Consider the following 20,314-nt stretch of genomic DNA (forward strand, 5'->3'; position numbering starts at 1 on the left):
GGTGGGAAGCTCTAGCTAGGCTTGCGTTTATATCTTGACTTACGTGTAAATCCTTTCTCCCTCTGATATATAAAGGAGGAGTACCAGACTTGTAAGGGAATGGGGAAAAAAGAGAGACCTAGAGGCGAAAGAGACCGAGAAAAAGGCTTAGCAAGAACATCATCTATATCTCACTTAGACCGCAAGAAAAGAATACATAGGATGTAGGGCTATTACCCTGAGGGGGTTTGAACCTAAAAAACTCCGGTGTTCTTGACTCACACACATAGCTAGATCCAATATACGCATCCCGAACAAAGATCACACACCCATCGTCCGATACGTCCTAAAATCATTGTCAGGAATTTACTCTCGACGCTAATACAATGTTAAACGAAGCCTTAAGCAATAAATGTGAGTGTCCAGCCGATGTGATATGAAAAATTTCTTAGGAAATGGGAGATAAATAGGGGTTTCTTAACCAAAATGAGTTGGAGAGTGAAACAGTGATTCATGAGGTGTTAAACAATATCACGCTGTCCAACGTTATAGCAACAACGTTATAACATACTATATCATCAAATCCTTTCATCCATCTACATCCAGCAACTCACGATGGAGATGGAGTGAGGTTAGAGGATCCCATTTCTGTGATCAAAACGGCTCATCTGACCGAGCCCGCAAACGGCAAATCCCTATCGCGGCCGTGCCCCGCCCTATCCAACCAAATCCGCGACAAACGCCTTCTCCTCCACGGCTCCACCGCCCACTTCTCCCACCTCACCTCACCTCACCTCACCTCGCCAGTCGCCCCACCGCAGCTCGCTCCCTTCTCCACTGTCCACACGCGCGCTAGCGGCGCACTCCCATCCCTGTCGCTCTCCATGTCCGCCGCTTCCACCGCCACCTTCACCCGCCTCCTCCTCCCGCTCCCGGCCGCACCCTTCTGCTCCCTCCTCCTCTCCCGCCGGCGCCTCCGCCGCGCAGTCCACGCCAGCGCCGTCGCGGGAGGAGGCATCTCCAGCGGCGGCGGTGGCGCCGCCAAGGAGCCTCCGCGGACCCTGTTCCCCGGCGGGTTCAAGCGGCCGGAGATCCAGGTCCCGGCGCTCGTCCTGCGCGTCGGCGCCGACAAGGCGCTGCGCTCCGGGGATGAAGTGGCCGCCGCCGTGGCCCGGGGAGTGGGGATCGTCGTGCTCGATACCGGGGAGGAGGGCGGCGGGAGCGCGTACGAGGCCGCGCGCGCGCTCAAGGCGGCGGTCGGGGACCGCGCGTACCTGCTGATCGCGGAGCGCGTCGACGTCGCCTCGGCGGTCGGGGCGAGTGGCGTCGTGCTCACCGACGATGGTTAGTGATTGAATTCTCTTCGAATTCTCTCTCCGTTGCTTCTTCCATTCTGTATTGTCTTGTTTTTTGAGCAGTTGTTGAGAGTGCGGAGTATACTGACCTCGAACTTACGTTTTGCAACAACCGGTTTATGCTGAATTGCTGATACGGTCACGGACTTCCATCATTCATGTAGTGTACCAGCTACCAACTTAACTAGAGTTCTCTTAACTCTTCACTTTTTCCACAAGTTCTAAGCTTCACGTCAATAATTTTGAATGGATCATCGGATGATTTCTCTATCCTAATGTATTCTTAATAGGAAGTTATGCTGTAAGAAGTAACTGCACTGCAACATTAATGTATTTTAAGACACCCCTTTATTCATTTTGATGCAGGTATTCCTGCTATTGTTGCAAGGAGTATGATGATGAAATCAAATGCTGACTCCATATATCTCCCTATTGTTGCTAGAACGATAAGCTCTGCGAACTCTGCGATAAGCGCTTCAAGTTCTGAAGGGGCTGATTTTCTTATCGTAGATAGTGGCAGTGATGATTTTGAGGCTGTTATGAATGGTGTGGATGGTGGTGTCGGTCAACATGTGAAGATTCCGATTTTCTTCACTCTAAAGGACCTGCGAAGTGGAGGGACTTATTCTGACATCACATCCAGGTTGCTCCAATCTGGTGCATCTGGAATCGTTACTTCCTTGGCTGTTATGCAACTCCTCACGGATGATCTTATAGAAAGGGACTTTTCAAAAGTGGATGCGACTGAGGAAGTCCCACAAGCCAGTTACTCTTCTGCTAGTATGTTGGAAGAAGCAAATAATGTAATGGTTGTAACTTGTGAGAAGACGAAAGTTGCTGGATTCACAAAACTGGATGAAAAAGTGATGCAGCTGATAGAGACGGAAAGGCCTATTCTAAGTGAAGCTGTTGCCATTATCCGCAAGGCAGCACCAATGGTGATCACCTAATGTTACACATTTGGTAGCTGAATATGCTCTGGAATGAATTCAATTGTACTTCATATCATCATCTCTAGCATATGTTTGATTTGATTATAATTGCTGATATGTGGTCACAGATGGAGGAGGCTGAGCTTCTGGTTGATGCCGCTTCTCGCCTGAGTGAGCCATTTTTGTTGGTTGTTGTGGTAATTTTGGGTTTACATCAAGTATTGATTCTGGCATCATCTGTTACCTACCCCATATATAGATAATCTGCCTGTATACTGCCGAGACTAATGATTCATATGTTAAATCATGAAATGGTATGCATCTGACTAATGAAATTGCTCTTTCTGGTGCTATAAGGCAACCATATCAATATATCATGCATCTATCTTGAAAGCAATCGACAATCTTAATCTTTCTTTTTCTCAACCAATGAATACCAATGTTCTATGAATGTTGCTTGCGCTTGTCTTGTCTTTTTTATTTATAGGAACCTACGATCCTATTGAACCAATAGTTTGAAATCTGTTCTTTTGGATTTCTTACATTTCATGAACTTCCCAATTAATGTGTTCCATTTAATGCTTTTTTTCTGGTTTATCTTGTCATGGGATACAGTTTGAATTTATGTCTTCTTAGTTCTTTCCCTATTTGCCTTTGTATGAGTGGAGAATGTCCACTTCCTCTATGCTCATTCTTGTAATCCACCCATTTCACTAATCAAATTTGCTTATTCACTTCCTTATTTAGTGAAATGTTGTCCGCATATGTGTCCACATCCTTGATAGTGCTGTATAAACAAAAATAAAGCTCGTTAATTTTCTAGCAAATTATGGCTTTGATCCCTATCAGATCTTAAGCTAACCAGAGTAGTAGTAATGCAGGTCCTGTTCTACTGTTGTATAAGCAGACCTGTTGGTCATATATATTTTCCTCACACAAACAGTTTGGTTTGAACTGCAAAGCAAAAGTGTTTTCTTGTTCACTAGGAAATATTGACTCTTTGTTTCACATTATGCTATACATTTTCCACATTCTTCAACTCATTTTGTTCGCTCAATAATCTTTTTGCTGCTCATTCTGATCAGATCCTCCTGCAATTTATCTCAGGGTGAATTTAACTCAGGAAAATCGACTTTTATAAATGCTCTACTTGGAAGGCAGTATCTTCAGGAAGGAGTTGTGCCTACGACAAATGAGATCACACTGCTATCATATTCCGAGGTTGATTCCGAGAGCTTTGAACGATGTGAGAGGCACCCGGATGGTCAATTCATGTGCTATTTATCTGCTCCGATTTTGAAGGAAGTAAGTACTGAATTGCTGGTGACTATCATGTTGATATTCCTTACTTAGCTCAGAGATGTATGCATGCAATTTTGTTATTCAATGCTTACCAAGCTAGCCTTTTCCCCTTCACTTAACTGCATTGAGTTATATAAGCTAGCTACTTCAGGATGGCGGATGTAGTTTCCCTTTTCACCCATTTGAAGGCTGCTTTCTGAATGAAACTCAAAGATATACTAGTTCCAAGAAAGCACTTTGTGATCAAATTGTCAAAAGGTTTAGTGATAAATTATTAGGAACAAACTTCTTTCTCCTTCGACTTGCTATGGTTGATGACATGTACCACCTGTCCGTTACTTGTAGATTCCTGACTGCTTGGCTGTTGCTCAGCATTTACTACATCTAAATGAAGATGCCAAAAAATCACCGACAGTCCTATTCAACCTTATTTTCATTTACCTTTTGTAGTTGCATGATTGCACCAGTAACAAGGCCAACTCAACAGTGTATGTTCTTTGCTTCTTTACTTCATTTTGCTTTTCATAAGATGCTCTATGTGTACTAATGAACAGATGAATCTAGTTGATACACCTGGAACAAATGTTATTCTTCAGAGGCAGCAACGACTCACTGAAGAATATGTGCCACGAGCTGATTTAATACTCTTTGTCCTATCATCAGATAGACCATTAACTGATAGTGAGGTAAGTTGTTATTTGTTTTATTATGCCGAATGTTCACAATTTGATATTGTGATTGCTATCACTGCAGAAAAGATAAATGATACAGCACAACAACAACAAAGCCTTTGTCCCAAGCAAGTTTGGGTAGGCTAGATATAAAACCCACAAGATCCAACTGCAAAGAGATGATAAAACAATAATAAATAAAGGTATTGGTAATAGTAAAAAAGTAAAAGTAATAACTGTACAAGGAGATTGATGCATAAATTATGGTTCTGACACGTGGATTGCTAACTTCCACGCACTTTTATCCAAGTTCTTTTGGGATATTCTATTCTTTTAAGTCTCTCTTTATAGACTTCTCCCATGTTAGGTTTAGTCGATCCTTACCTCTTTTCACATTTTTAGCACGCCTTAGTATCCCACTATGTATGGGTGACTCTGGAGGCTTCCGTTGGATATGTTCAAACCATCTCAACCGATGTTGGACAAGTTTTTCTTCAATTGGCGTCATGGTTGTTATGGCGGCATGGCGAGGCGCGGCAACCCACCACCTTCACAACTTTATAGCGCCATGGCGCGTGGCGTGGCGATGCCATACACTCGTGGCGAATACACACATTATAGTCTAGGATATTAACAAATGACAATGTAAATGTAGTTTAACAGTTATAATCTATGATATTAGGAAATGTAAATGTAGCACAAAAGGCAAATAACAATGTAAATGTAGCACAAAAGACATGTAACTCTCTCAGCTCTCAAAGTTGTACTGTTGTGTCATTGTGTGCTAGGGTGCTTAAGTTACTGTTATGTGTAAGTGTGGTACTTTGCTATGTGTGCTACAGCTTAGAGTATAGCTACTGCCTACTCCCGACTGTTATGTGTGCCTAGTGCAGCTGTGCTTGAGCTGTGTGCTACACTGCTACTAGCCTACTGTTACGTGTCAATGTGTGCTTAGCTGCTTGATCTGTGTGCGTGCTAAGTGCTCAAGTGTGCTACACTGCTACTGCTAGTGTGCGTGTGCTACTGGCCTACTGCTACTCTGCTAGTGTGCGTGTGTGCTCATAGAGTGCTACTGGCCTACTGGCTGCTAGTGTGCGTGAAAGTTGAAACAGAACAAAAAAAACACAATAGAAGAGGAGCCGATGAGCTACTCGATGGAGGGCGGTCGGGGGTAGCCGGCTCAGGAGATGTCAACTCGAGGGTGGGGCCGGCCGGCGAGGGAGACACCGAGGGCGAGGGCAGCCGGAGATCCGAGGTGGGGGCGGCGAACACAGCGAGTGCAGGGGCGGGTGGAGATCGACTGTCCTGCCTCTGGTGCCGGCGGCTCAGGCTAGGGTTCCTCAGTCCTTGCGGGCTCTCGATGGATGCGGACAGAATGGTGCGAGCGGATTCTTTAGACCTTCGCTGGATTACCAGGTAAGTCACCACCAACCTAACCTTCTATTGCGCCCGCCACAGAGCCGCCATGTGCCACAGGACGCCATATAGGCGCCACGGGGACGCAATGGCGATATGGCGGACGCCATACACGACGGAGCCGTGGCGTCCTTGTGGCGACAAGGGGATTTCCGCCACGACAACATATCGTCGTAATGGCGACGATATCCCGACGCCATAACAACTATGATTGGCGCTACCACTACCCTATCATGTATATCATTATTTCAGATCCGATCCTTTCTAGTATGGCCACAAATCCATCACAACATACACATCTCTGTTACACTTAACTGTTAGACATGTCGCCTTTTAGTTGACCAACATTCGGCTCTATATAATATCACAGGTCGAATCGCCGTCCTATAGAACTTGCCTTTAAGCTAAGCTTTTGTGCCATCCTACTCTTGTCACAGAGGATGTCAGAAGCTTGGTGCTATTTCATCAAATGTAATTTAATCAAATCCAGAAATGGATTGGGCATATTGATTCTATCTAAAGAGTAGACTATTTATATGGTGATACGCATGAGGTTGTTGGGGTTGGAGTATCAATTGATAGTCTGGAATGTTTCACAATTGTAGACTCCCAGTCAGTGCAAATCTCAAGTCCTGCTTGGGGAGTAGATTTTAGTGAAACTAATTATTAATTGAATAAAAAAGTGAAGGCAGCTGAGCTGGGCTAGCGGCTAAGTACCTGGGTTCGATGGGAGTAAAAAAGGTCCCTTGCCTAACTTTCTGGTTTTGCCACACCTAAGTATCACACATTCTTAGCCCTAACGATTTCAAGCAGTAGACTCAATATTATTACTAACTTTTGGCACACTTATTGCAGCTGATTTGCCCATTACAAAAATGTGGCAAGCGTAACTTTACCTAAACGTAGGTTTGGCAAAGTTGACTGCCAACTAACTGCTTAATTTTCAATTTCAGTTTCTTTTCGACAGTAAGAGTATTGTGTTTAGCATGATAATGTTCAATTTGTGGTTGCTAACTAGCTGTTCTGTGCTGCAAATCTAGTCTGTTTAGGGAATATTTTACTAGTTTTAGTAAGAGTTTGTTGTTACATCTCCTAAAAAGTATGCTTTTTACAACAAACTCTTACTAAAACTAGTAAAATATTCCCTAATCTAGAAAGAAATAAGTGCTTTTAAGAAGTCACAGGCTCACAGCAATTCTAAGTGGAGCCTAAGCTTCTAGCATCTCTTTGCCACTGATCCAGATTGGTAACTTTTTACTTCACCGTTTTTGGTTGGCTTAGTTTATTTTTCATTGTTTCAAGTGCTATGTAGGTTTGTCACTACCAAGGGTTCATTGCTATATTCCCTCAAAAACTCAAATTGAATGTCTTTCAACATATGCTATTTGTGACAATGTTGTAATAAATTTCATCTATATGTTACATGTCTTCTTTCCAGGGTAATTATAGAATACAGGTTGCAATGGATCTTGTCTTTGCACGGATTTCTTGCTGAATCACATATTTCGCAACAAGTCTCTAGAGTTATGATTTTCTAATAGAGCTAAACGTTGTTTCTCATAACTTCTAGGTCGGATTTCTTCAGTATGTCCAGCAGTGGAAGAAGAAAGTTGTATTTGTTCTCAACAAATTGGACCTCTATCGGAACAGCGATGAGGTATGATATGACATCATCTGTGTACCATTCAAAATCCCAGCAAGATTGTTTCGCTCGTATTAGTTGTTGCTAATTCATTGTTTTGCTTCTCAATCTGATGGGTGTAGCTTCAAGAAGCTACTGCATTTGTCAAGGAAAATGCAAGGAAATTGCTTAACACAGAGGATGTAATACTGTTTCCTGTATCTTCACGCTCTGCTCTGGAAATCAAACTTTCATATTCCAAAAGCAGTGGTGGAAAGCATTACGAGGAAGCTATGTTTAGTGATCCTAGATGGAGAAGCAGCAAATTTTGTGAACTTGAGGATTACCTACTGAGCTTCTTGGATGGATCAACAGAAAATGGAAAGGAAAGGGTCCGGCTGAAACTAGAAACACCAATAGGAATTGCAGATCGTTTGCTAACTTCATGTCAAAGACTCGTGAAACTAGAATATGAAAAAGCTGTTGATGACTTAACATCCATCAGGGATCTTGTTTCTGGTGCAAATAATTATGCTGTGAAGCTTGAGGCTGACAGCAATTCTTGGCAGAAACAGATTTCATCTCTTGTAGGTGTTTCAAAGATTACTACTTCTTTTGTATCCTATTTAAGTTGCACTGTGATATGCTCAGCCTTTACAGCAAAATATTGGCACAAATGCAAACTAAAGATGATTTTCCTGCTTTGTACTTATTTGTATTTTCTTGCCTCAAGATCATTTATAACAAACACAGTTCATATATTGCCCCTGTCCTTTCCAGGGGTATTATGATAATTTAGTCATTTTCTCCGTGCCATTCCTATTAATTGTCAAGCTCCATAGTATGCATGTGGTTAAATACTCTTTTAACTTATCATAAATGCATCTATAGCTTACCTAGCATTGACAATTCGTGAGAGCTGTAGAGTGCAATGTGCTTAATACTTATTTTGTTCCTGGAGATTGAGAACATGCTTATATTTTCTTCTTGCAGATTGAGAGAGCAAAACGTCGAGCGGTAACACTCATGGAATCTACACTTCAGCTGTCAAACATTGACCTTATTTTTACATACACAGTTCAAGGAAAAACAGGTACTTCTGCCAGAGCCACATCATTCGTTCAGAATGATATTCTGAGTCCAGCCCTTGATGATGCCGTGGTATGTTTAATACTGAACTTACTCTTAGTCTTATCATATTCTGGTTGCTTGCAAGCATATCATTCATGCCTGAATTTGCCTAAATTTTCTGTAAACTACACATAAAATCATCGAGTGACAAGCATAATTTACTCCCGTGAAAAAATCTTTTCATAATTTTGACTATCACATTGCAGTATCGCTAACTATATGCTGGCAATTTGTGCAGCATGACTATTATTGACAAACTGTGTTTGCAATCTCTACGCTAAAACTTTGTTGATGTAATTATATAAAATAACTTGAGATATAGAAGGAAAGGTTCTATCAATTTCACAAATCTTGCTCGTTTGAGAAAAATTTCTACACTAGAGTTTGGAAAGCTGGATGGTCAGCAGCCCTTCACCAACTATGTGCTTCGCAGTCAGTTACTGGCAGTAACAGGCTCAGTAAATATGTGGAATTGTAGAAAGATGCACAAACGTATGGAACTTGGACTGGGACCAGCCATAAACACTGGAGGGGCTTAGCAGGCCAAAACTGGCTGGTGTGATTTTGGTTAACTCCAGCAACAACATATACTCTGAAAGGATCACCATGCATGCAGTCTGCAGGATGTCACCTTCATCTTCTATATTTTTTTGAGTAAAATACACCAGTGGTCCCTAAACTTGTGACAGGATGTCACCTATGTCCCCAAACTCTCAAAATGCAGATTCAGACCCATAAGCTTGCTAAATGTATCATGCAAGGTCCATAAACCCCTAGACCGCCTTGCACTGTTGATGTGACATGCCAGCATGGGAGACCACATGTCATCATCAACAACAACAATAGCCTTTATCCCAAGCAAGTTAGGTAGGCTAGAGATGAAACCAACAAGATCCAGCTAAAAAGATAATGAGAAAACAATAATGATAATAGTTATAGTTGAAAAAAAATAAAAGTAATAATGGCACAAGAAGACTAATGCATAAGTTATAGTTTTGCCACATGGATTGCTAACTTCTACATGCTTCTATCCGTGGATGGTTCTTTAGGGATATTCCATTCCTTCAAATATCAATTTATACTCCTCCCATGTTAGGTTTGGTCGACCCTTGCCTCTCTTCACATTATCAGCGGGCCTCAGTATCCCGCTATGCACAGGTGACTCTGAAGGTCTCCATTGGATATGTTCAAACCATTTCAACCGATGTTGGATTTTCTCAATTGGTACTACCCATACCATATCACATATATCATTATTTCGGATATGATCCTTTCTTGTATGGCCACAAATCCATCGCAACATATGCATCTCTGCTGCACTTAACTGCTGGACATGTCACCTTTTAGTTGGCCAACATTTGACGCTATACAACATCACGGGTTGAATCGCCGTCCTATAGAACTTACCTTTCAGCTTTTATGGCATCATCTTGTCACAGAGGATGCCATAAGCTTGATGCCATTTCATCCATTCGTCTTTGATTCTATAACTAACATCTTCATTGATATCACCATCCCTCTGTTGTATCGATCTCAAATATCGAAAAGGAACCACCTTTCCACCGAGACTAATATCTTTCCCTTCATGCCTATTAGCGCCGAAATTGCACTTGATATACTTGGTTTTGCTTGTAAGTCTAAAACCTTTCGATTCTAAAGTATATCTTCACGATTCCAATTTCCTATTAACCCTTATCTTATTCTCGTCAACTAGCACCACATCGTCAGCATATAGCATACATCAAGGGATATCTCCCTGGATGTCCCTTGTGACCTCATTCACCACCAAAGCAAATAAATAAGGTCTCAAAGCTGACCTTTGATGTAGTCCTATTTCAAGTTGGAAGTCATTGGTGACACCCTCACTTGTTCGAGCACTTGTCACAACGTTATTGTACATATCCTTAATGAGAGTAATATATTTTGTTAGGACTTTGTATTTCTCCAAGGCTCACCACATGACATTTTCGGAGACCACATGTCATCCTCACAAATAAAATAAAAAACAATTTTGGACCTACAAATAAAATAAAAAACAATTTTGGACCCACATGCCATCCTCTCATTTCCTTTCTTCCTCCCCTCTTCTATGAATTCTTCTTGTACAGACTCAATGTGAAGCCTTGCTCCTGATCCTACTCCCACGACTGGATGGAGTGCCACTACTTGCATCTTGGCCAATACGCGCACGACGTCTTTGGCACTAGCTCCATCCGGCCAATATCGGACGCACTATTGCAGGGATGAGCTTGGCTACGCGTGTTGCATCTGCTTCTTCACGCACAAGCCCAAGGAGCTCTGCGCACCCCTCCGTCGTCACCGTTGGATGCAGTTGAAGCTAGCTCGACTGATAGTTGTTGCAGAACCGTGTGTCCACGAGCGGCAAACGAATCGGCCTCCACAACTCTCGAATTGTCATCCACCGCCGACGAATTGGGCCTCCACCGTCCCCAAATAAGCATCCATCACTGACGAATCAGTCTCCGTCGACAAATCAGCCGCCCTCACACAGGAATCGGTCTCTGCCGCCCCCACATAGGAATCGGTCTCTGCCACCGCCACGCCGGAACTTGGTCAACCTCTAGCGACGCCAATCCTTATCCCCTCGTCTCAGTTGCTTCTCTCCTTATGCAAAGTCACGATGGAGCTATGCAGGCATGGAGCACCGCCGCTATTGTGTTGAAGCCGCACGCCCTTGGTCGTTGCTCCCCTCGTCCATGGATGGAGATCTAGCTAGCGATGAAGGAGGTTGAGCAAGCAGATAGAAAAGAGACAGGAGAGAGATTGATTATGTTGTCAAGTTAGCATGCCACGTAAGCGAGTCAATGCTAATTTTTGGTCCTTGCATGGCACATTTAGCAAGTTTAGGGGTCCGAATTAGCATTTTGAGAGTTTAGTGACTTAGGTGACATCCTCACAGAAATTAAGGGACTGTGGGTGCATTTCACTCTTTTTTTCGCTATTACAGCGCTACTGAAGTGGTATCTGAACGCACACACAAACGCACGCCACTCACTCCCACACACATACAAACTACCCTTTGTGCCCTCTAGGCCTACATAATGTGCACTTGCGTTGGTGAGGAGATTCACAAACACGCAGAAGGGCTTTGCTAGCTACAGGCACGTCGCCTTACCATTGTGGTCCACGCACACCAACAACAGGAAGGGTGAGTGTAAGATCTAGGATAGCGACTGGAGTGGGGTGAATAGATAGTTTTAAAACTAATTTCTAAACGATCAATTCTAGTTACAAAATTTAATCAATTGATCACTAAGCAAGATAAATAGGACTACACCTAAGTTGATATAAGTCAAGGTTTTGTAATCTTATGGTGACATGCAACAATTCAATTTCTAGGAATATGAACAGCAAAAATGTAAATTGCACAAATATGAATTGAGCTTAAAAGATACCACACAAATGAGACAATGGATTTTTTTCTTCGTGGTATCAATGGCTTGCTGGTCACCCTTAATCTACGTTGAGGTGTGTTCAAGCCTCTAACTGCTTCTCTACCAAGTCACCGATTCTCACAAAGAACTAGATTTGATCTTGGGCTTAGTTAGTCCAATGAACCTCTCAATACCTCGATTTTACTAAAGTTGCATTTAACCGCTCTGGCGAGGCATGCATAGGGCCTCTCACAATCACAACCGGGGCTCCTTCACAAGCTTCTTGAAGGGCTCATCGATTCGACTAATTCCAAGCCGTCTAGGAGTCGATAACCTCCAAGAGTAACAAGTCGATGGCGCTTCATTGAAGGATCATTAGTGCCACAAAGCTCAAACACTTGAATCAAAGCATTGGAATGCTCTCACTCTCACTAAGAATGCTCATCTGAGCAATGAGAGGGAGAGGGGAACTCAAGGTTATAAAGTATGCAATCCAAATAGCCAAGAGAGTCATCGTCACATGTTCTTTACACATGCATCCTCTAGCTTTTTCATCGATTCCGGGACTAACCTTTCACATACCTCAATGTTAGTCCACAAATAAGTGTAGTCATTATTTACCAAAACACTAATTAGAGGCCTACATGCTACAGTGAGGCAACTCATGTGACTGTGTCATGATCCCAGTGTTCGAACCTGGGTGGGCTGGGCGAACGACGTCGCACAAGGCAATCTGAGCCTCAGCTCATCCTTGCATTCATCTTCTAGATGTTCCTTTAGTAGAACTGGACTTCTGCAGGTGCATGGCATAATCAATCACATGGTCACCATTCATTGAACGGGACTTTGCAGGTGCATGGAATAAACAATCACATGGCCACCATTTATTAAACCTGAACTGTGCAATCAAACAATGCAAGTTGTGCCTATTCATTTCATTTAATTTACCAATTTTGCAGCATTGTTAATTTTACTCTCAGAGTGACTCTATTATGCTACTCTCTTCTATTGGTATATTGTGATTGTTATTCTTGTTTTGTTTTCATATTCTAATTATTTGCTTTACCATGCTTATTTCTTCATGTTATCAGCAAAAACCTCCTTTCTTTTGTTAGAATTTACTAGGTGAATATTCGACATGGTTGAGTTCTAGCAATACGCGTGAAGCAAATTTATACTTGGAGTGTTTCCACGAAAGATGGGATTCACTGGTTGCTCAGGAACAAAGGGTTCTGTTAGATCCAAATGGACTTGCTAATGAAGGGGAGAAACTCAGCATAAAGGCACTGGATGGCTTCAGCGCCAGTGCTGCTGCTAAGGTTTTTGAAGAAGAAGTCCGAGAAGTGGTATGTCTATTAAGGCCCTTGATGTTCCTTATGCCAATTGATATGTTTTAAACGCTTTCTTGACCCTAAAAGAATGTTGTGGCTCTAGTTACAGGAAGTACAGTGTACCTCTTAGTCTTTTGGGGAAATAAAGCATGTGGAAGTTTCAGCACAGATATTATATACTAGGATAATAGGCCAAACTATTGAAATGCCCTACTGAACTGATGTTTCTTGTAACATTTATTTACAAACGAAACGTCTGTCTGTCACATGAATTTTTGCAAGGACAATCTCAAAAAGAATGTACATGCCTCGTGAATTGGAACGGAAGAATACCTGTTTTACTGTATTTTAGATTTAACTGAATACCTCCAACTCATAAGTTTTGAACTACATCTGAGTGCATGCCAAGACTTCAAACTGCAGGTTGCTTTGTTATCCATTTATTGTTCGTCCTTATTTTTCCATTGTGATCTTTCCTTCTGAGCTTAGCTATTTCATGTGAAGGCTTTTGGAACATTTGGAGGGCTAGGCGTTGCTGGATTGTCAGCTTTTCTTTTGACATCTGTTTTGTCAACTACACTTGAAGATCTTCTTGCTCTTGCTCTTTGCTCAGCTTGCGGGTAATTCTTAATTGATAACTGGAAACCACTCGTTTGCAAATTCTTCTAACAATGACATGGGATGGACTGATGTGTAACCATATGCATATATACGATGATCCTTTTTCAGGTTTCTTGTAATATCGAATTTCCCTGGTCAACGAAAACTTGCAATAGAGAAGGTTAGCAAGGCTGCTGATGCACTGTCTGGTAAAGTTGATGAAGCTATCCAGAAGGATATCTCGCAGAGTGCTAATAAACTAGTCAATTTCGTTGAGGTTATCAGCAAACCATACCAAGACGCATGTCAGCGAAAAATAGATTGGTTGCAGGGCGTTCAGGGTGAGTTGTCTGTTGTTGAGCGTAAGCTCCAAAGTTTGAAAGTCGAAATCCAAAATCTTCATGGACCATGAGGTTTCACTTTTGTTCATACCTTCGTTTGTCTGTACTTAGCTCTTTGTATGAATGGCCCACTAATTAAAATTTGTTAATTCGTGTTGTATTGTGACGATGTTGACGTAGTGACTTTACCGTCTGATAAACCTGTAGTATATATCATATCTTCAGAACAAGTGATAAAGCGATCAAATAATCAGAGGGGTGACACTGTTGCCAAATTTTCTATTGATCAATATTGGAGTGATTTTCTGTTCTCTAAGCAGTTGCCATGAGGACCGTCGTAGAAGGTTGCTGTGATCCTACACTGGTGTGTCAAAAACTTGCTTTGAACAGTTGAAAACGATTCTACAGATGTCGATAAAAAGGTTAAAGGAGTTTATAGTTGCAGGCAAAGAAAGAGACCCCATGTAGAAAACCAAGAAAAATACAGATGGCTATCTAACCAGTTCTGTATATCTGGGAACCGGGAAGTATTCTTTTTCATAGATAACCGTGGAAAGTTCCAAGTTGAAGCATCTTTTCCAGTTGTTCGTTTTTGGATTAGTATTATCAAACACCTGTGATTTCGGATAGTCCAGGTACTCCAACAGGCAAGAACAACTATTTCCATGTAAACTGTTTGCTGTAATCTGTACATTCAGTCTTCAAGAGCTTCTAAAACCGAAATAACAACTTGCTGACTGGGGCAGCCTAGAAAGAGATGTTAAAGAGTGTCACGTCCTTGCGACAGCGACCGAAGAAGATAAGCGTGAGAGGTGGCCGGTCTGTCTCTTGCCGGCTTCCTGCCCGTGGTGAAGATGAAGACGCCAAGGCGCCGACCAATGAGAAGCAGAGGTGAGAAAACAGGGAACTTGAGGTGAGAATTAAATTAATCTATTGCTTACCTCTTTCATGTATTGGCTGCTCAATAATAGAGTCCCAGCCAACCAATTCTAATCCTATTACAATTCGGTCTCCTAATTCTATCTCAACTACTCCTACCTTATCTGATTATATTATCTATTCCTAATCTAACTATGCTTATCTATATAAATATGGTAACTTAGATATTATTTGGATTTTCTGGCGCATGCTGTCTGCGCCTACTATAAGTATTTCCGATCATAACATCTCTCCCCTCCTTCGGAAACAGCTCGTCCTCGAGCTGAAAATTTGGATAGCGCTGCTTAAACGATGCCACATCTTCCCAAGTTGCATTGGAAGCATCCTGACCTTGCCATCGGACCAAAACCTGCCAAATTCCTCTAGCAAGACGACTGCGAACAATTAGAGCTGGTGTAGGCAAAGCTCGTCCATTAAGCAGTGGTGGCAACTGAGGGATGTCTTGCGGTGGTTGGCCATAAAATTTTTTTAGAACGCCCACATGGAACACATCATGGATTTTTGCTCCCTCCGGCAGTCGAATACGATAGGCCACATCACCAACACGAGCTAATACCTGAAAGGGACCATAGAAACGAGGAGAAAGCTTCCCTTTTGACGCCTGTATTACAGCAGCAGGCCGATGAAGCAGCTTCAACCATACCCAATCTCCAATACCAAATGCTACATCTGTGTGTTTAGCATCATAATAATGTTTAGCATGCTCTTGTGATTGGAGAAGGCGTTCTCTAACATCAGCCAAGAACTCATCCCGTTCCAACAACGATTGCTCCACAGCCTGTACTCTAGTTTCGCCCTTATCATACGCACGGAGTGTAGGAGGAGAACGACCGTACACTATTTGAAAAGGAGTGTCACGAAGGCTGGAATGATATGCTGTATTGTAACAATACTCGGCCCAAGGCAACCATCGAAGCCATTGTTTTGGTCGATCCCCCGTCAAACAGCGAAGGTACATGATGATTACTTTATTTGCAGCTTCTGATTGACCGTCACTTTGTGGATGAAATGCAGAGCTCATATGTAAACGAGTACCTGAGAGACGAAAAAGCTCTTTCCACAAATTGCTTGTGAAAGTAGGATCACGATCACTAACAATTGACTGCGGAAATCCATGTAAGCGTACTACCTCATCAAAGAATGCCTTAGCCACTGAAATTGCTGTATAAGGATGACCTAATGGAATAAAATGAGCGTATTTGGAAAACCGATCAATCACCGTAAGAATAACAGATTTGCTGTTGATCTTCGGCAGTCCTTCCACGAAGTCCATGGCTATATCACTCCATATTTGTGATGGAATTGGCAAGGATTGCAGTAATCCAGCTGGATGAAGATGATCAGTTTTGTTTCTTTGACATACTGGACAATCCCGTACAAAATTCTGCACTAGCTTCTTGTCCCCTGGAATCTGAAAATCTGCACGAAGACGATGAAGAGTCCGTTGAACGCCTTCATGGCCTGTAGAATGAGCTTGTTCCAACAATTGCAAAATCAAGGATGAGTGAGCCGGTACAAAAATACGGCGGCCAATGGTGACCAATCCATCACAGACTTCCCAAGCCGGCCCTTTCTTGCTAGCTAGAACATCTTCACGGAGATGATGTAATTCTGGGTCAGCCTCTAATTCTTGCCGAAGATCATCCCATAAGACAAATGTAGGTGCTGATATAGCAGTGGCCACCAGAGTTTCAGCATCACGGCGGGAAAGGGCATCAGCCACTGTATTAGTTGCGCCAGGTTTATATTCCACCTCAAAATCAAATCCCAATAATTTACTTATCCATCGATGTTGAGGGATTGTTGAAAGCCGCTGATCAAGAAGGAATTTCAAACTATAATGATCTATTTTTACTATAAAGTGTCGACCCCAAAGATAAGGTCGCCAATGTCTGATAGCGTGTGCCAACCCGATGAGTTCACGCTCATAAGCTGCTAATCCTCCATGTCGTGGCGTCAAAGCCTTGCTGAAAAACGCCACTGGTCCAGATGATTGATGTAATACGGCACCAATGCCAGAACCTGAAGCATCGCATTCCACGATGAAATTGCGACGGAAATCTGGTAATTGTAGTACTGGGGCTGAGGATAGCGCACTTTTTAGTGCGATAAACGCCTGAGAGGCTGCCTCTGTCCAAGCAAACCGGTCTTTCTTCAGAAGTTGTGTGAGAGGAGCTGCAATGTTGCCATAATTCTGAATAAAACAGCGATAATAACCGGCCAGACCCAAAAATCCACGGAGCGCACGAATCGACTTTGGTTCGGGCCATTCTTTCACGGCATGAACCTTTTGACTTTCCATAGCCACGCCATCCGCCGTCACGACATGTCCCAAGTAAGAAACAGATGAAACCCCAAAAAGGCACTTGGATTTCTTGAGAAACAGATTGTGTTGGCGCAACGTTTCCAGGACCATTCGGACATGTCGCAAATGATCAGCCCACGAACAACTATAAATTAAGATATCGTCAAAAAAGACAAGAACAAAACGTCGAAGATACCGGCGAAGGATGTCATTCATGAGTGCTTGAAATGTCGCCGGTGCATTTGTCAGACCAAACGGCATTACCAAAAATTCATAATGACCTTGATGGGTTCGGAATGCTGTCTTTTCCACATCAGCTACATGCATGCGAACTTGATGATAGCCACTGCGAAGATCCAATTTGGTGAAATAGCATGCTCCACGAAGTTCGTCCAACAACTCCTCAACTACTGGAATAGGAAATTTATCCTTGATTGTTATGGCATTGAGGGCCCTATAATCGACACAGAAACGCCATGAACCATCGCGTTTCTTAACCAAGAGAACTGGTGAAGAAAAGGCCGAAGTACTGAGGCGTATAAGACCTTGTTTGAGCATGTCGGCACACTGACGTTCCAGCTCATCCTTCTGGAGTTGAGGGTATCTATATGGTCGCACCGCAACCGGCATTGCTCCATTGTAGAGGTGAATGCGGTGATCATGTATGCGTGCCGGTGGTAAACCCGATGGATCATTGAACAAAGCTGCGAATTCTGTAAGTAAGCGCTCCATAATAGTGCCCTCCTGATGAATAGTGAAAATAGTATGCTCTGTTATGGGCACCCCTTGCCAAATTACTCGGCGACCTTTGAGAACGCAGGATATTGTTAGTTTGTTGAAATCCCACAATATTGGCCCAAGTGAACGCAGCCAATGTGTTCCAAGGATCAAATCATAGCCTCCCAGGGGTACTGCAAAACAATCCAGCTTAAACACCTCCTGTCCAACGCCAATTGATAGAGATCGGCAAACACCTGTGGCGCGGAGCTGATCACCGTTAGCCACGGTCACGCATAAGCCTGTGCGCACTGTGTGGAGATGCAGCCCCAGACATACTGCTACCTTGTCTCGTATAAAGTTGTGAGACGATCCTGAGTCCACCAGTGCCAGCAGCGCTTGACCAGCCAAAGTGACCCGGAGACGGACGGTGCCTGCGGACTGGACACCTGCCACCGCGTAAAGAGAGATATGCGGTTCATCTGCTGGCTCTTCGTGATCTTCGTTAATACCGTCGTCCATCGTGGTGTCATCGAGCTCGACATAGAAGAGGTGGGCACACCGGTGGCCACGTGTGAACTTGTCGTCACAATTGAAACACAGACCCAAGCGGCGACGTTCTGCCATCTCAGACGGCGTCAGACGCTTGATCGGCCGCTGGAGGTGCGCGCCGTCGCCCGTGGAAGGTATCGGCGTCGCGCCGGAAGCAGACAAAGGGATGCTGCGCGGTGGTATGCGCGTGTTCGCACCGCGGCCATAACGCGTCGCCTTCTTCTCATAGGCACGGGCCAGACTCATGGCGTGCTCAAGGTCCATAGGGTCTTGGAGCTCGACATCAATACGAATCTCGTCAGCAAGGCCAGATGTGAAAAGTTGCCGCTCTTGTGTCTCTGTCAAAGGATCGGCACGACTTAGCAGGGCCAAGAAACGACATTGGTAGTCATTAACAAATCCTGTTTGACGAAGGAGTCGGAGTTCTCCCAGTGGATTGCTTCGAATAGGTGGCCCAAAACGTGCGTTGCAGAGCTGCCTGAACACTGGCCACGGTGGCTCGCCGCGAACTCGTTCCAGATGGGCGTACCAGTGGTGAGTGTCGCCGTCCATATTGAAAGATGCAAGCCACACTTTATGGCGTTCTTCTGTTTGCTGGACACGGAAGAACATCTCGCAACGATTGAGCCACGGAAGAGGATCATCTTTGCCATCATATGTAGGAAAATCCAGCTTGAAGAATTTGGGTATGCCTCCTGAAACGCCCTCTGTGACATCTTCTTGGTCTCGGCGAGAATACTGCCGTCGATCCCCCGGCGGATGCGCGGGCAGAAAGTTGGTGCCTCGGGACGCCAAGCCGGGATTCTGCAATATTCCAGGACCGCCTAGAATAGCCCTGTCGCCTGGTGTCTTCCTCACACTTGAAGCAGCCATGGTCCGAGTAGCATCATCGGTGACCGCCGGTGGGTCGATGCCATCTAATTGGGAATCATTGGCCGACTCGTCCGCGTTGCCTGAAACTGCCACCGACTTAGCCTGTTCCAATCGCGTCAGCCGATTCATCACACCGGTTAATGCTGTGGTGACATCGGTCAGGGTAGACTGGATGTTGGAGAAATTTGTTTGAAATTCAGTGCGCAGCAGCTCCTGTTGTTCGGCGAGGAGTTTCTTGAACTGGTCGTGATCGGCCCCGGAGCCCATGGATGGTGGTGTCTCTGATACCAAGTTGTCACGTCCTTGCGACAGCGACCGAAGAAGATAAGCGTGAGAGGTGGCCGGTCTGTCTCTTGCCGGCTTCCTGCCCGTGGTGGAGAAGATGAAGATGCCAAGGCGCCGACCAATGAGAAGCAGAGGTGAGAAAACAGGGAACTTGAGGTGAGAATTAAATTAATCTATTGCTTACCTCTTTCATGTATTGGCTGCTCAATAAATAGAGTCCCAGCCAACCAATTCTAATCCTATTACAATTCGGTCTCCTAATTCTATCTCAACTACTCCTACCTTATCTGATTATATTATCTATTCCTAATCTAACTATGCTTATCTATATAAATATGGTAACTTAGATATTATTTGGATTTTCTGGCGCATGCTGTCTGCGCCTACTATAAGTATTTCCGATCATAACAAAGAGCTTCTTCAGCAGCACTGTGGCATGGTACACAAGTATAATGATCCACCATTGCGAAGTTCTTGCGATCTAGATTTCCTGTGTTTAGACTGCTCTCTTGCTAACGATCGAACAGAAAAAAAATTACCTTGTGCCAGCTTGACTTGGCAAGAACTTC

General features: G+C 43.6%; 2 protein-coding genes across 2 annotated transcripts; one reads left to right on the forward strand and one right to left on the reverse strand.

The window, feature by feature from the left end:
- The first annotated feature begins 606 nt into the window (after positions 1 to 606).
- On the forward strand, positions 607 to 14,285 carry LOC133928816 (probable transmembrane GTPase FZO-like, chloroplastic). The gene is made up of 11 exons (XM_062375305.1): positions 607 to 1,323; positions 1,701 to 2,272; positions 2,395 to 2,463; positions 3,374 to 3,571; positions 4,123 to 4,254; positions 7,226 to 7,312; positions 7,420 to 7,863; positions 8,270 to 8,437; positions 12,918 to 13,148; positions 13,638 to 13,753; positions 13,863 to 14,285. The coding sequence occupies exons 1-11, from the start codon at positions 864 to 866 to the stop codon at positions 14,143 to 14,145; spliced, it is 2,760 nt and encodes a 919-aa protein (XP_062231289.1). The 5' UTR covers positions 607 to 863; the 3' UTR covers positions 14,146 to 14,285.
- Positions 14,286 to 18,112: 3,827 nt separating this feature from the next.
- On the reverse strand, positions 18,113 to 19,842 carry LOC133928069 (uncharacterized). The gene is made up of 2 exons (XM_062374353.1): positions 18,231 to 19,842; positions 18,113 to 18,124 (listed from the first exon to the last, which is right to left on the reverse strand). The coding sequence occupies exons 1-2, from the start codon at positions 19,725 to 19,727 to the stop codon at positions 18,113 to 18,115; spliced, it is 1,509 nt and encodes a 502-aa protein (XP_062230337.1). The 5' UTR covers positions 19,728 to 19,842.
- Positions 19,843 to 20,314: the final 472 nt, after the last annotated feature.

This window comes from Phragmites australis, chromosome 9 (genome assembly GCF_958298935.1).
Source record: "Phragmites australis chromosome 9, lpPhrAust1.1, whole genome shotgun sequence".
NCBI classification, from domain to species: Eukaryota; Viridiplantae; Streptophyta; class Magnoliopsida; order Poales; family Poaceae; genus Phragmites; species Phragmites australis.